At 44.1% G+C, this 17,159-nt stretch overlaps 1 protein-coding gene across 4 annotated transcripts in view; it reads left to right on the top strand.

Annotated features, from left to right (window-relative positions):
* LRP2BP (LRP2 binding protein) overlaps positions 1–17,159 on the top strand; it is a 32,106-nt gene that overhangs the window by 673 nt on the left and 14,274 nt on the right. For 2 of the 4 annotated variants that reach the window (XM_079779410.1, XM_079779407.1), the window contains exons 1-7: positions 2,602–2,743; positions 4,532–4,655; positions 5,345–5,457; positions 8,621–8,734; positions 12,660–12,802; positions 12,880–12,985; positions 14,004–14,227. In XM_079779410.1, coding sequence (XP_079635536.1) covers positions 4,550–4,655; positions 5,345–5,457; positions 8,621–8,734; positions 12,660–12,802; positions 12,880–12,985; positions 14,004–14,227 — 806 coding nt within the window. In that variant the 5' untranslated portion in view covers positions 2,602–2,743; positions 4,532–4,549. The other 2 variants (XM_079779409.1, XM_079779408.1) reach the window with 2 other exon arrangements.

The following is a 17,159-nucleotide window of genomic DNA, read 5'->3' as shown; positions in this document are numbered from 1 at the left end:
CTCGGTCCCGGAGGAGAAGCGGGAGTCGCGGGAAGCCTGTGGTGTCTGCCGGCGCGCACGTAACCCGGAAACGGGGAGCTATAAGCAGCCCCGCGGCCCCACCTGTGCCAGCCGCCCCCGCCCCCCAGCTGCGGAGGAGGGATGGAGTTCCTTCTGCTTTAAGTTCAAAATCGCCCCTCTCTGTCCCCCGCCCCCAGGACGGGAAGGATAAGCGGGGGCGGGTTGGGGTGGGGGTGTGCAATGTGGCCTAAGGGGGTAGGTTTTTCCGCAGGACTGCCCACCCCACCCCACCCCACCCCCCAAATTAAATGATTTCTCCAGCCCGACCCTCGGGCCTTGCTGGGGGTCCTGTGCACGAAGCCTGCCATTGGGACGCGGCCCCTCCCGGCGACAGCAGAGCCGCTGGGCTAGTCCCCGGGGAGATGCTGAGTCCCAGCGGGCAGACGGGGGCTGGCGGGGCCGGCGGGGCCGGGGCAGGACGAGGAGGGACAGTTCCGGGATAAGTGAAGGGTCCGGGCCCTGGAGGGTTCTGACCGTGGGCTCTCCCCACGGGCAGCGCCCGCACAGGTCTCCGCTGGTCCCGGGGAAGAGCGGGGCTGGGGACTGGGCTCTGCTGAAGCTCTTTATACTTAAGTTTATGAACAAACTATTAGCTCAGGTCATTCCTTTTTTTTGGTAAAACTTCAGAACCAGACTTCCTGACTTCAAACTGCAGCCAATTGAGCGCATATAGCCTCTTATATATGCGCTCAGGGTGAAATGGATCACTATCTTTCCCTAAGCACTTTCTGTTTTCAGATTAATCCAGTAGCTAAAAACTAAAGCTCCAGCCGTGTGTTTCCTTTCCCCAAAAAGCCCTGAGTGAGTCCTTTCTCTCTACCGATACCTCTGAGAGCAGGACTGAAAAGTAGAGAGGGTTATTATGATGCTTCTAAGGATGGGCTCTTGTCCTCTAAAGGAGAGCGCCCTCTTAGTTACAACTTTGGTGGCAGTAGAGCGTTTATTTTGTAATAAGCCACAAAATGACTTTTGCAGTCATAAATTCATGTTACTATGCTGATGCACTGACCCAAGGGGTAGTCTTAAACATTTTTATTCATATGTGTACTGGAACATAAACGTGGGTATATATTTATGTTCAGACACCTACATAGAGCCGCGCTTTGGTTCTGTATGTTTTATACTTAAGCAATTCACAGTACCTTTTTACGCTGTTTCAAGAATGTCACTGCAAAGATGCTGCTGTCCGGTGAGAACACGTGTCCCTGTTGCCAGTTTGCCTTTGGCAATAGGGACACGTGTTTGTCAATTAGGTAAGCACTTGTTTAAAGCGAATAATTAAGCTTCAGGGTTGCGCAGATACTGCCTTTCAGGAATTCCTAACTAATGCGAGGGATCAGCAGAGACGTTCTTAGAATTCTAAACGTGTGCCACGGTGAGGCTCGGGCAGGCTACATAGCCATCTCGGGCAGTGAATAAAGATCAACTGAATTTATTTAAGGACAGGGGCCTGGGGGATGGGGAGAGCCAAAGGGAAGGGCTACACAGCACTGAGCCAAAGGCACTGGGTCCACGATGGCAGCAAAAATGTGCTTAGGACAGTGCAACAAGGAAGCGCATGGAAGAAGCAACAGGAGAGCCTAGGCTGGGCTGCTCTGGCTCCCTGGGAAGTCAGAGAAAAGGGGGACCTTGGAGGCAGGTTCAGGGGGTTAGCCCAGGACGAGCTGCCAATGCCCATTGCTCCCCTGGTTGCAAGTCTCATGGGGTCCCTTCGAGGTTAGGGGATACGTGCCTGTGGGGCAAGGAGAAGGGGAAGAGAATGGCATGGACATGCTCCGTGGAGGGAGAGCAAGAGCTGGGTCCTTTATCCTGAGCTCATTTCTCTCTCCCTTGCCGGTGGGAATCTTCGGGGAGGGCTCAGAGGAGGGTCCCAATGGAATATCATCAGCTTTCCAGGTGTGCTCCTTCAGGTCTTGGTCTCCACTGTAGCTGGTCCTGAGGCAGCCTCGGTGTCACTTACCTGGTTTTGCTGCTGTTCTGGGCCTGGAGCTGAAATACAGTGGAGGCCTAGATGTTATCTTCAGGGAGGAAAAGGTCAGGGGGTGTAAACCACATGACCGGTGGCATGCTAGGGGAGGAGAGGTTACCCTGGAGATGAGGTTCTTGTTTTCCCAGGTTTGGCCCTTGCTAGGCACCCAGGGCTTTCTGCCCTGGGGAGTTTCTGTTCCTGGCCCATTGTCCTTGCTCAGCTCATGTCTGTCTAACAATATGGACTGCAGTTAACATATAATGGGATATTTGTGTGATAAATGCGCCTCCCTAGTACATTCTTTTTCTTTAAAACATGCATTAAGTCTGGTCATTACTAACTTCCTGGTACATATGTAAGCCTTACAAGGAAAGGGAATTTTGTGAGTAGTTTTTAAAGCTTTTCTCCCTTTACTCACTGTGTATGTCTCTATTGCTCACATAGTTTCAGAAAAAATATTTGTCTTATGTGGATAGCTGGCCTACCCTTAGTAACGGACCCAAAAGCTTTCCAAGAACTGAACAAAGCTGTTGGAGCAGAATCCGTTCATGAGGACAGTGTCTTATTGGCAAGTAACTGGAGTTTTTCGTAAACGTGCAACCGGTGGGATCAATTTTCTTAAAAGGAAGATGGTCTAAGATGCATATTCAAGATGCATATGCTCAACAGGCACTCTTCTAAGCAGTGAGAGTTTCACTTCAGTTTGATTTGCATGTAAGTATGTTTCCAGAAGGAGGATGTCATTTAGAGTGAGAGTTCAAAAAAGTAGATTGAATGCTGACTAAGTGACCAAACGACTGTCTTGAAGACTGAGGAAGCCTTTGCGAGGTAGTCCAGGAAGGTCAAAGGGGCACAGAAGTCAACCTGAAAGAGCGCCCACTGGCCAAAGCAGTGGCCGGCAAACTGCGGCTCGCGAGCCACATGCGGCTCTTTGGCCCCTTGAGTTTTTAGCAAAGGCCTAATTAAGTTAATAACAATGTACCTACCTATATAGTTTAAGTTTAAAAAATTTGGCTCTCAAAAGAAATTTCAGTCGTTGTACTGTTGATATTTGGCTCTGTTGACTAATGAGTTTGCCGACCACTGAGCCAAAGCAACTTGGACAACACGATAATGTACTGTTGGATTATAAGTCAATAAAATAGATATCCATAAGTCCATACTGATATGAATGATAGAATCGATACAGAAATGAGAGCGAAAAGACAACCCTTCCTCACAAAAGAATTCCAAACTCTTCATGTGGACACTCCCCGCTCCAGGAAGTGGGGAGTATCTCCCCCACCCTGCCCTCTGGAGTGTGGGTTACACTTAATGACTTGCTCCCAAAGAATAGAGTATGGGAAGGGGGAAAAAAGTAGTTTTATGGTGGAGAAACCTGGGAAACACTGCCTTGGCCAGATCATTGGGAACATCATCAGTGATGAGTCATGTTAAGAGCATGCACCGCTGACTTGACGTGGTGAGAAGGTCACTTCCCCTCTTGCTCTTCTTTCCTAAAGAATTTTACATATCTAGGAACAGACATTTTGAAATTCTCTACTTCCAACTACTGATAATCCAAACTACAGGTGAGGAAATTGCCTCTTAAAAATATTAAGTGACTATTCCAAAGTCACAGATACTTAATTGCTCTTCCCCCTAATATACTGAATGATCTCCCTTTCCTGCACTTCCTTCTCATTAATGAAGCAATTTATTATCCAACACAGTGTCATATCATTGTATAAATGGAGCTTTCCAATCACCCTCAAGGGTTGCTGAGTGTTCTTCACCACCAATCAGGAACCTCCACTGGAAGCTTGTTCCTGATTGGTGAAGGCCAGCTGTAACTATAGAATGCGGAGGAATAAACAAAAAGCATAGCAACAACTGAGTTTGCTGTCTCCCTATCCTCAGCCTAGGCCAACCTGGACTTCTTCATCCCAGATGAGGTGGCCCCTACATTTTTATGAAGGCTCTGATTCTCCATTTAACCGCGACCCGTCTTATAGCATGGCAGTCCAATACAGACAGGAAGATGAAACTGAGCAACACAGCTAAAATAAAGCGTATTCCCAGGTAGAACAGACAAATGCTTTGGTGTGAAACGGATTACTAGCCTGATGAGATTCAGACACAGGGCAACAGGAAGGTACTAGAGCACAAGAACTGTATCTGTGGGCAGTGTCGCCATGTCCTACTAGTGGCAGCAGCTGTGGCGGGTGAGGTGACCCGTTGCAGCATGTAAATTCATGGAGAGGATGTGCAGAGAGCTCTCTTCATTCACCCCACGCTGTGGAGTCAGGCATGGAGGATGGTTGTGCTTCTTCTCGTGGCTACGAAGGGCCCTGGTTTCCTAAGAAGGAATGTGCACCACCCACCAGGGCTGGTAGTTTGGTGCCCTGTCCCTACACAACGTGGGGAGGTTGCCTTTCATGAGTGCCCAAGTGGGGATGGAGTGTCTTTTCAAATTTTTCTGGAGGAAGACATTTCTGTCTTATTTTTTATGTTCCTTTACAGAATACACGTGGAAACAGGATGCAGTTGACCAGTGAAAAGTTGCCCAAGGACCCCATTTATGCCTCTCTGTCCCAGTATGCTGCCAGGAACTCCAAGTTCTTCCAGTGGCCAAAGGACAAGACTGGTACAAGTTCTGATAATATTTTCTCTAAAAGTTAATCTGTACACCAGAGAAAAAAAGAGACAAGAAATAGGAGTCTTATTGCTGTCGAGGAGGTGGTTAACTTGAGTCCTTTCTAGCTTTCCTGTAGGAATATGTGAAATTGCGATTTCACGCATCTGGCAGCAAATCGTCAGTGGGGAAGTTTCATAGAGCCCGATCCTGAGTTTACATCCAGGGGTTTAGGACCCTCTTCTGGAAAAGGGAAGCCCGATGGCTTGTCTGTTAAGGAGGACAATGTCATACTTGACTTGAAACTGGCCTTTAAAGCTACCATTTTTTTTCTGTAGTCTTTTAAAAAATTAAATTGGGGATAGCTAGCTCATTTGGTTGGAGTAGCTCTAATTAAGCCTCCCATGAAGAATTTCACTCGCCTGTGGATGGCTTTGCCTAAAGAATTGCACATAGACTGCTTGCTAGAGCTCCTCCTAGTAGTAAACTGGGTTACTTTGAAAACAACCAACAAATATTTCTTGATTGTACGAGGCCTGGCGTCAGGGCCCATGATAATACTTTCTCCTTTAGCCAAGGAGGAATGAGAACTAGGAAGGAAACTAGGGTAAAGTGTCAGATGAATTCTGTATAATTGGTGACTTGAAGAGAGAAGATTCATATTGTGTTAAAGTTGTAATTCCTTACCTTTCTTAAATCAGACTGTTACAGCCATGCTAATTTGGTGGATAAGGCATTGCAGCTCTTGAAGGAAAGAATAATAAGAGGGGATGCGATGGCATATTTCCTGCGAGGTCAACTATATTTTGAAGAGGTATCAGTCTTCGTTTGTTTGTTTTCATTTCATGTAATGCTGCTGTTAGATCCTCATAGCAAAATATCTCCTACAGTTCCTTCCATTGGAATATCAGGGAAATTCTGTCAAATTCCATAGATTATGGTTGTGGCTTCAAGAGTGATACACTGGTATCAGCTTAAGGAGCTATCTGGCCTTTCTCCATAAAAGGCATTCTAATGAAAGTCATTTATAGGAGACATCCTCCTATATAATAAAAGGGTAATATGCAAATCGACCAAACAGCTGAACGACCGGTTGCTATGACGCGCACTGACCACCAGGGGGCAGACGCTCAATGCAGGAGCTGCCCCCAGCCCACAGGATCGGGGCCTGCCAACCAACCTCTTGGCCCCTTCCTGGGGCGAGCAGGCTCCAATCGCCCAATGGCGAATGGTAATCCGGGGGTGGGTGGTGGCAGGGGGTGGGGCTGGCTGCCAGCAGCTGGGAAAGATGGCCCTGATCGCAGGCCAGGAGTAGGGACCGTACCTGTGCACGAATTTCATGTGCCAGGCCTCTAGTTTTGGTACAAAATTAAAAATCTAATGTTTATATTTTTGCCCAAAATATTTAGTATTATCTAAAATATTTTCACTCCAATGTTAGTAATACAGCTTCAGTTCTTCACTGAACCTGAGGGAAGGTGTGAAAGGGACCAGCTGTCCCTAATCCCTCACCATCCATTGAATATTTGGGCAGCTACTCACCTATACCCCACTTACTCTCTAATCTTTTGATGGCTCCTTCATTCATTCTGGCAACAAGTATTTGTTGAGGACCCATCATGCCCCTCTCACTGTGAGGATAGCACAACATAACGGTTAAGTGAAGGGTCTCTTAGCTTTGCACATAGGTTTCAATATGGCTCTATTGCTTTTTAATTGCTTATCCTTGGGCATAAATACTTAACCTCTTGGTGCCTCAGTTTTCTCATCTGTAAAAGGGGGGCAATAATGTGTGTTTCATAGAGCTATCGTGAGGATGTATTAATTGTAAAACAGGGCCTGGCACCTAGTAAGTGCTTTATAAGGCTTCGCTATTATGTGCTATAAAATGAAGAGGGAATCAGAATGGTCCCCATTTCACAAAGGTTACAGTCCAGTAGGGGAAGAAAATAAATATATGTATAATTAAAAATAAGGAAAAGTACTATGAAAGGAATTAACTGCAGACGATAGAGAATAACTTAGGGATCGGGTGGAAAGACCTGTTGTTGAAACTAACATTTGCAGAAAAGGAAACAATGCAGCCAGTGGAAGTGCGTTCCAGAGGGAGAAGAAATAAAACGTTTCATCGATGAGAGAGTTCTGAGACCTAAAGGAGCCCAATGTGGAATAAGCAAGGCAAACTAGATGAGCTTTGCTTCAAATGTACTAAGAAGCCATTGAAGGGTTTGGAGTCTGTGATGAACCGATTAGGAGGCAAGCATAGAACCAACACCAGTTCAGGGGAAACTTCACTAGTTCAGGCAAGAGAGGTTGGTAATCTTGACCAGAGTTGTAGCAGTGGAGCTGGGTCCTGGATTTATTCTGGAGACACAGACAATGGTACAATGGACTGAAAAATAGAGACTGGGGAAGAGTGAGTATTGAGGCGATGATCAAGAGTTCAGTTTTTGGACATGTTATGTTTAAAATGCCCACTAGTCATCCAAGTAGACAGATTTCAAAGTAGAAACTTACATGTTCTTGAAGGAGAAGTTTGGGTTGAAAGTGTTTATTTGAGATCTCCCAGCTGTATACGGTATTTAAAATAATGGAAACGGAAAGAACTTTCTTACTTTTCTTTGCATAGTCTAACTTTTCCAACCCTCTCACATCTAAGCCCAACATTAGCCAGAAAGGAAAATTAGTCTTAACAACTCAGTCATTTACTCATTGATAAGTGCTCTTTAAAATAAATAAATATTTGTTAGGATTTTGGTGTTTTTGTTAATTTTTATCAATTTGATTAATTATAGTTTATGAAAAGAGAAATTTAATTATTTTTGTGTTTTCCAAAAGTTGTTTTTCTCTGGCCTGCTCTTCCTAATAATGACCTCCCAATTCAGTAAAAGACTCTTTCTACCACTACCAATGATTCATTCTTTAGTGTGAGGCATTTTCATGGTGGATTGAAATATAAAATCCCTATTGGTCCCTTACACCATAGCATGTTTGTTACCAGATTGTCTAACTGCTGACGAGCCTTACAGTGATGACACATAACATGTAGGTTTTTATAGGAAGTATGGGAGAAAATTAATTTTAGAGAAGCACACACTTGCTTTTCCATGTCTTCTCAGCCGGAAAAACGCAAAAACTGAAGGACACGAGCCATAATAATAGTGGATGTTTAATAATAGTGAATGTCCTTCATAAGGGTATTCACTGCTATTAAAAAAATAGATGAAGCCAATGTAGCAAAATGGGATTACTAAGAATGTATATGGTAGTCATGCAGATTTTTATTGTCTAGTCTCAAGTGATGGCCTGTACAGTCCCTTCTTGACCTACCTGCAGGGTACGTCAGCATAAGTGGGCAGAGGGCAGTTCCCTCCTTACTCTGTGTAGAGCAGCGGTCGCCAACCTTTCGGACCTCACGGACCACAGTGGTTGGCGACCTCTGGTGTAGAGGAACATATAAGCTACCCTTAAGTACAAGGTAAGAATCAGGGTCTTCAATTACTATGAACATGAAAATATTTTATAGATATTTTGGGCAAAAATATAAACAGATTTTGAATTTATAGTGTAAGAATGGATTTCATACTACAGTGTCTCAAATCTTCTCTGAGGCTTTGGTCCCAGCTCTGAAATTTCTCAGACTTCAGGAGTGGCGGGGGAGGTGGCAGGCTAGATTGAGCAGCCGGCTAAGCTGTCATTTCAAAGAGAGGATTGGCAATAGCCAAGAGTAAGAGTGAAAGCCAAAAAGAATCTTACCTAAATTCCTGCCGGTCACTTCCCTCAGTTGCCATGTTTAGGTCTATTTAATTGACTTTATAGTATGGTGACTGTTGTCAGTGACTTAACTTGCAAATTCCATAAATTTGTGGCTGTCTTTTCTTGGTTTATTTGGTGCTACTGGTTAGATTTGGGTGGGAATTAAATAACTGGGATGACTTTAAGATAATAATAATTCAGTATTTCCTGTGAGCTTGCAGGGATGGTATGAAGAAGCATTAGAACAGTTTGAAGAAATCAAGGAACATGATCATCAAGCAACTTACCAGCTGGGCGTAATGTATTATGATGGGCTGGGGACAGCTGTAAACGCTGTAAGCTATTGATTTGTTCACAGTGTTTAAGATTTAATTGTTAATGGATTATCTGATACAATTGAAATTATTCTTATTTTAATCATACATTTCTATCCTTATAGTTCAGTAATCTCTAACCTTTTAGCATTCAAAGGATAGCACTAATCATTTTTCGTTTGTGGGAAAAACAAATTTTCTTTTTTGCTTCTTCTCCTTGCTACCATTAGATGTCAATAGTTTTCTCTTTTAATATGCTTTCCTGTATTTTTTAAAGTTATTTCAAAGCTATATAAACATGGAGAAAAAAAAGCTAGAAAATAAGCAAAAAATAGGATCATTCCAAATTCTGCCATCAAATATAAACATTGTTATTATTTTAAAGTATGAATTGCCCCATGCAAAACATTTATATATATATATATATGTTTTATATAACGTTATTTAGAAGTGACACATCTGGTATTTGTACAGAAGAACTTCTCTTGTAAAGCATACTGAAATATTTAGGTGTGAACTGTACTGATATTTACATCTGCAGATAACTTGAAACAAAAAAATAGATGAAGCAAATATAGCAAAGTATTACTGAGAATTTATATGGTAGTTATACAAATTTTTATTGTATATTTTTTCTACTTTTCTGTATGTTTAAAAATTTTATATAAAAAGAAAAAACTCAAAGAAACTCATAATTATTGCAGCCATCAGACAAATGTAATTAATCTAAATTCCCTTGTTAAAAGAGAGTAAATATGTACTTAAGAAAATAACATGTATTTTTTAGTGCATCAACAAAGATGTTCAAAGAAGCATAGAAACACATTAAAACTTGATGTAGAAATTATAGTCCGATAGCAATAAAGCTCTGTTTAATCTGAAAATCATAATACAGAGCCTATATGTGCCAAACATCATAACATCAGACCACATAAAGGAAATGTGCTAAAAAATAAGTTTACAAAATATTAAATTTAATTTCTAGACATGATAGATAATATTCAGTATACAATAGGTAAGTTTTATAAACTATGCAGCATCCACACCATAAAATTCCTAACATGAAATTTTAAGACTCCTTGTTTGAGATACCAAAATTGAAAATATACTAGGCATATATGTTTGAGCACAAAGAAAATCATAATAAACAATGCTCCCCCCACACACACAAAAAAAGTTGTGTGATGACAATTTCACTCATTCCTTAAGATTTAAATAATCAAAGCTTCAAAATTGATCTAAAATATTCAAGTTTATGTTCTCACAGTCACTTCTGCTTTTCTTCTTCCCAAATTTTTTCTCTATACTCTTCATCTTTGTGGCCGCACCATTATCTCTGCCCTGGCATAGGTCACTGCCTGTTGTCTTTGCTGATCTCAAAAAACAGGATTGTGCTTGCAGCACTGCTTCTAACATGGAGGACCACACCAGGTCCCACCTAGTGAACAACTTGAACTTACTCATCAGTCATTTCAGTTGCCATCTATCGAGCACCTCTCACTGGCTGCCCCACCCCACAGGATTCTTCAACTTGTTGAGGACTCTTCCTACCTGACCCTTTCCCCTTTCTGTGTCTTCTCCCTTAACCTTCTCCTTTGCTGATCCCAAAATGAATTTATCCCATTTTCTCACAAAACGTAGTTTAGTCACCTCTTCGTCTGCCTTCCTTTCATTCAGGTCACTGTTCCACGCACTTCCTCCGAAAGGTTTTCTGTGGCCATGTGACCAAAACAGCCCCCTTCATGTTCTTCACAGGCTTGATGATGGTCTCCGTTGTTACTGCTTAACTTCTTTCTCCCTATTGGAATGTAAGCTCCTTAAAATTAGGCGGTTTTGTCTATCTTCCTCACTGCCGAATCCCCCAGGATTTAGACCAGTGTCAGACCCACAGCAGAGCCTACAGTGTGGGCTGATTAACTTGTGGCCCTGTGTTGACCCAGGAGTTTTTCAAAGAACTTTCCTAGAGAAAGATCATGTCTCTCCAAGAAAAATTATGGTGGCAGCTGTTAGGATAAGAAAATGTTTGCCTTTGTTACAAATAAAATCAATACCCATGAAAAGAATATAATAACCAAGTAGATTTAGCCCAGAAATCTAACAATTTGTTGATAAGGAAATCTATGAATATAATATACCACTTGAATAGTCTGAATAAAAGAAACTATATGATGGTTTTAGTATATTGAAAGTTTCATAAAACCCAATATTTATTCATAAGAAAAACATTTAAAAAAAAATTAAAAACAGTACTAGGAAATATTTCCTTAAAACTTCTGTTCTTGTCCTAATTCATTCTTACAGCCGCCAAAGCCATCTTTTCAAAATTCAAATCTGACCATGTCCTGTCCATCTTTATAAACTTTTACAGACTTTCATGTTGAAGATGAAAGAAAGGGGCGTAACTGGGTCTGTTCCCCTGGACAGCAGCTAGTTGGCCGTTTACCTGGTGAAGTCTTTCGTTTCCAAACCAGTAACTGCCATTCCAATCCCTCACCAGGGATCCTGTCTGCCCGACCATTGCCATCAGCGGGCTTCCCTAGGCATCGGGAGGCCAGGCCACGGGACTCCATCTGAACTTGGTACCGGAATGCCACGTGGAACCGTGACTTCACTAGGCCCGCCGGGCTTCCCAGCTTTATTATATTGGCCAGCACACAAACTGTATGCCTCTGGCATCTGTCTTCTCACATACTCCCGACTCCATATTGCTTGTCCTCTCCCTCTCCCAGCGGCCTTACAGCTGGCAAAGAGAGCCCCCCAGGTCCTCAGCCTTTTCTCAGACCACTTTCTTCATCTCCTTGCTCTATCAGGAACTTGGTTGTCCCTCCGGCAGCCCTCGGGGAGAGAACCCTGCTTCCAGTATCACAGTATACCACAGTGCTCAGAGGTGGAGCTGGCGTTATTTCCCTTCCCCAATTCACTTTCCACCCCAAGCACAAAGTACCTGCTTTTACGTTCAGACCAACTCATTGCTTTTCTAGTTCTATCAGTTTCTTGGCCGTTGCTCATTCCCTAACATTCATTTGAAGACTGGCTCTGGGATTAGTTTTCCTCCCTGCATGAGCCCATCACTTTATCTGACACCTAAACTAAGAACCGAGCAGCAAGAAGGAGCAACCATGTAAGGCTACCAATGGGAGGGCTTACCACCACTTCGCTTGGCTACCATTAAGTCCTTACTCTCCAGGTGGAGGGAAAATGGTAGCTACCTACCTCACACACTCACAAAAATAAATCCATATAGCCTGGGGCTCACAAAAAGTAAAACACCTTTATTTTCTCATCTACTGTGGTACGTAGCCAGCAACAGCACTTTGAGAAAGCAGCGAGGGATATTGCAATATATAAACACGTATTGGATCGTCAAGTACTATTTTCTTTGGAGTTTTTCAAGGCTTGTGTCGGATGGATCTTTGGAGGGTGAAAGCTGTGTTGTTAGTGGGTAGATGTCTCTGTGTGGGTGTCTCATGAACATTAGCATATTGGATGTACATTATCACTGGCACACTTAGGGAAAAGTGTGCTGGAAGGGAAGACAGCATTTGTTTGGGGCTCACGTACACTGTGAGAATTACAAATGTGAAAGAAGTCACAGCTATGTTTGCACTTCGATCAATTCCAAGAACCGTGCTGATTCAGAATAAGGCCTAGAAGCTGGGAGGGAGGAGAGAGAAACAGAACCCATATGGAAATGAAACGCACGTCTGGAAGCTGTGAAGGGAGGGAACTGCCTTATATCCCAGAGTCCCTGGGATGTCTTTCCAGGCGATGGCCTTTTACTTCTTTCCTTATTTCTAGCCCTGCACACCCCAGGACAACACACTGCTTGGGCACAGAGACAGGAATTATATCATGCCAGAGGGTGAATGCTTTACATTATTGGGAGAGAGAATTTAGTTTGGGTAAAACTAAAAACTGGGGTTGTTTTTCTTTTCCTTTGTGGAAGGAAAAAGGAGTGGAATATATGAAGAAAATAGTTGATTCTCCATGTCCCAAAACAAGACACTTGAAATTTGCAGCTGCTTACAACCTTGGAAGAGCTTATTACGAAGGAAAAGGCATTAACCGATCAATGGAGGAAGCTGAGAGGTACTTACCTGAGAATGAGTTTTCGTCTTAATCATATGCTGAAACCAATAACCACTTGCCTTGTCTTTCTCTTCCAGACTTTGGCTTTTGGCTGCGGACAATGGGAATCCAAAAGCCAGTGTGAAGGCTCAAAGTATCCTAGGGTTGTATTATTCAACGAAAGAACCCAAGGAGCTAGAAAAGGTAACGTTGATCTGTTTAAATGTTAGTTAGAATTCTATTTAGATTGTCTATTTCTTTTTTAAAAGGAGGGTGATAAGGAATACGGTTTTGAATCTCTCTGACATTTCTTTAAAACGTAAAGAATGTAAATTTTAAGATCTCAAAGCTCATTTCATCCTTTACTCATCTATGAACGCTACCTTCCCTGCCTCTACCCAAGGGGACCCCGGATGTGAGAGAATTGGTATGCTATAAAAAGCTACACATGCAAACTTTATTCCATGAGAGCTTCGAGAGAGAGTCCTGAAATAAAGCCCAAATCCTTTTAAGTGTGAATTAATTATGACATTTGATTTGAGGAAGGATCAATGATACTAGTAAGTAAAATATACTAATTGAAAATTAAATCCATTTAAGATTTTTATGGAACTATATTTTCTCTCATCACCATGACTATTTTCCAAGAAACCTTATAGGGGAAAGAAATGTAGGGCTGAGTCCTGCTTGTAAGAGGCACCAAACAATCTAAGACCCTCCTCGGACAACTGAGCAGCCAATCCGTTTCTGAACTAATTCACATTCACGCAGCTGAGTATTGATCAGCTGTTTCTGGCCCCCATGCAGCCTTTACCCTTGGTTGCCTTTGATCCTGAAAGCCCCAGCTCGGAGGTCCACCTGAGCTCTGACTTCCGGAGCGTCAACAGCTGTCCTTCCCTGCTGTGCCTAGTAGCAGGTTTGTCTCAAAGGCCTGCAGACACCATTCCAGTTTCCCGCCTTCTGGACCCTTCCAGGAGAAAATCTGAAAATCCTGAAACCCGAGACAGCGGAACTCACCTGCACTGTGGTCAGGCGGGCTCACCTTACACTCGGTCTCTAAGGCCCGTGAAATTGATGCCAGCCTGAAATACCTTCAAAGGGGCTAGAACTATTTCCTAGAGATGAAATAACAGTACTATCTTATCATTAGAGACTTTTCTCTTTCTGGTGTTCCCTTGTAATTTCACCTTGTGAGTAACAAGACGAAACTGCTTTTGTAAAGGCATTTTATTGGCATTCGGAAGCATGCGGCAATGGGAACCTGGAGTCCCAGGGTGCCCTGGGGCTCATGTACTTCTACGGACATGGCATCCACCAGGACACGGAGGCTGCCCTGCACTGCTTGCGGGAAGCCGCGGAGCGTGGAAATGTCTACGCCCAAGGCAATCTCGTGGAGTACTACTACAACATGAAGTTCTTCACGAAGTGCGTCTCCTTTTCCAAAAGGTAAACAGGCTGGGGGAAGGTGTCTGGGCCAGGTGTGTTCGTAGACCTGCTACAATATTGTGAATGACGGCTCTCGAGGGCTGGAAATGTGGCTAGTGCCCTGGTCGGCAAACTGCGTCTCGCGAGCCACATGTGGCTCTTTGGCCCCTTGAGTTTTTAGCAAAGGCCAGCTTAACCCTAATCCTACCTAATAATAGACAAATATGCAAATTGACCATACCTCCAACACACCCACAAGCCACGCCCACAGGCCACGCCCATCATCCAATCAGAGCGAGCATGCAAATTAACCCAAACCAAGATGGCTACAGCCACAGAGAGCAAGGTTTCCTAGGTAACAAAGGAAGCCAAGCTTTCCACCTGCCCTTGCCGGGCCTAAGCCTCCACTCAAGCTACAAAGTTTCAATTATAGAAGGTAAACAAATTCAAGCAAATGGCGGCAGAATGGAGCTTGAGAGAGCAGGCCAGGGTTGCCCCCGGCAACAGGGGAAGCAAAGCTTTCCGCACACTCTGGCCGGCCCCACCCGCTTAAGGCAACAAAGTTTCAATTATAACCCCAACAGAAATGGCTGCCAGCTGCGGAGGGAGCCCCAGGCTTGGCTCCACTCCAGGCTACAAAGTTTCAATTGTAGAAGGAAAATAAATTCCAGATACCAGGGCCTCCACTTGGGTTGCCAGGGGGCGTGGCCAGCCTGCAAACCACCACAGGCCCCTCGCTCAGGCTGCCCCATGCCCCAAGGGAACCTCCACCTGATCCAGGACACCCTTCAGGGCAAACCAGCTGGCCCCCACCCCTGTACCAGCCCTCTATCCTATCTAATAAAAGAGTAATATGCAGATTGATCATCACTGCAACACACAATATAGCTGCCCCCATGTGGTCAAAGATCCTGCCCCCATGTGGACACAAGATGGCCACCACAAGATGGCCAGCAGGAGAGGGCAGTTGGGAGGCACCCAGCCTGCAAGGGAGGGCAGTTGAGAAGGACCAGGCCTGCAAGGGAGGGCAATTGGAGGTGATCAACCCTGCAGGAGAGGGCAGTTAGGGGTGACCAGGCCGGCAGAGGAGGGAAGTTGGGGGCAAACAGGCTGGCAGCGGAGTGGTTAGGGGGTGATCACGCTGGCAGGCAGAAGCGGTTAGGGGCAATCAGGAAGGCAGGCAGGCAAGCAGTTGGGAGCCAGCAGTCCTGGATTGTGAGAGGGATGTACGACTGCCCGTTTAGGGGTCTGACTGCCCACCGGGATCGGGCCTAAATGGGCAGTCGGACATCCCTTGAGGGGTCCCATATTGGAGAGGGTACATGCTGGGCTGAAGGAAAACCCCCTCCGTGCACGAATTTCGTGCACCGGGCCTCTAGTTAAGTTAATAACAATGTACCTACCTATATCGTTTAAGTTTAAAAATTTTGGCTCTCAAAAGAAATTTCAATCGTTGTACTGTTGATATTTGGCTCTGCTGACTTATGAGTTTGCCGACCACAGGGCTAGTGCAACTGAGGACTGAACTTGTAAGTTTCACTGGATTTTAATTTAGTAGCCACATGTAGCTAATAGCTACCATATCAGATAGTACAGTTCTGTGCCATTGGTCTTCAGGATTCCAGTGGCATTCGCTCTGTACACCAGCTGAGTGAGCTTCAGCAAGTTTCTTAACTTTGGGGGGGCATCAATTGCTTTATTTATAAGAAAAACATACTTCTTCAGGATTGTAAAAATATTGCATATAGAGTACTGAACATGGCTTGGCACAGTAAAATGTATATTAATATTAAATTCATCTCTTCCTACATCCTCAGCCACAGGTTCTCCAAATACATAACTGCAATATAGCTTGATTAGGGCTGTAAAATAAGAATAATGGTTAAAAGACTCCAACACTAACATCTGATAAAATATTTGGAAATTTCCATAAAACATGGAACTTGCTTTTCTGTGAGCCCATGTATTTTCCTACACTTACTGACCCATCATGTACAAAAGCAACACGCCAGGAAAAACAGCTGTGGCTGTCCGCCCGAGTGGCCCCAGGCCCATGTCGATGCATTTCCCTCCAATAATGCCGCCTATGGAGCCCACGGCTCCTTCCCTCCCAGCCCCCCGGGAGGCAGCCACGACAGTGGGGGATGAATCTGCTGCTTCCACCCTCTCCTCCCAACATCTTGGCTTCCAGACAGCAGGTCACATAAAGGTGTGATCACCAGTGTCCCAAATCCCCAGTGCCCTTTGATTAAAACAAAGATTTTACGAAGTTCTTCAAATCTTTGAAACTTCACATTATTGTCCACATTCCTATTCTCCATACCATTAGGGTTAACGTGATTAAATCTCATTTTCACACAATTGCCCATATCTGTGTCTGAGTTACGCAGAATGAATTCTCTCTTTTATTTATTTTATAGCAGCGCAAGCAGGCGGTCCCCTTGCTTATATTTTTAAAATATATTTTTATTGATTTCACAGAGGGAGAGATAGAAACATCAATAATAAGAGATAATCATTGATCAGCTGCCTGCTGCATGCCCCCTACTGGGGGATTGAACCTGCAACTTGAGCATGTGTCCTTGACCAAAATTGAACCCAGAACCCTTCAGTCCACAGGTCGGCGTTTTATCCACTGAGCCAAACTGGCTAGGGCTCTATTTTTTTTGTTGTTAATCCTCACCCAAGGATATTTTTCCATTGATTTTTAGGGAGAGTGGAAGGGAGACAGAAACAGCCACGTGAGAGACACATTGATTGGTTGCCTTCCGCACCCCACCCCCACCCCCCGCCCCAGGACCGGGGATCAAGTCTGCAACCAATGTATGCACACTTCACCGGAATCGAACCTGGGACCCTTCAGTCCGCAGGCCAACACTCTATCCACGGAGCCAAACCAGCTAGGGCCAGAATGAATTCTTTTTATTTACCATTTTTAACCAAAGATAGATGT

Source organism: Cnephaeus nilssonii, assembly GCF_951640355.1.
Source record: "Cnephaeus nilssonii genome assembly, chromosome: 8".
Classification (NCBI taxonomy): domain Eukaryota; kingdom Metazoa; phylum Chordata; class Mammalia; order Chiroptera; family Vespertilionidae; genus Cnephaeus; species Cnephaeus nilssonii.
This window is presented reverse-complemented; position numbering and strand designations above follow the sequence as displayed.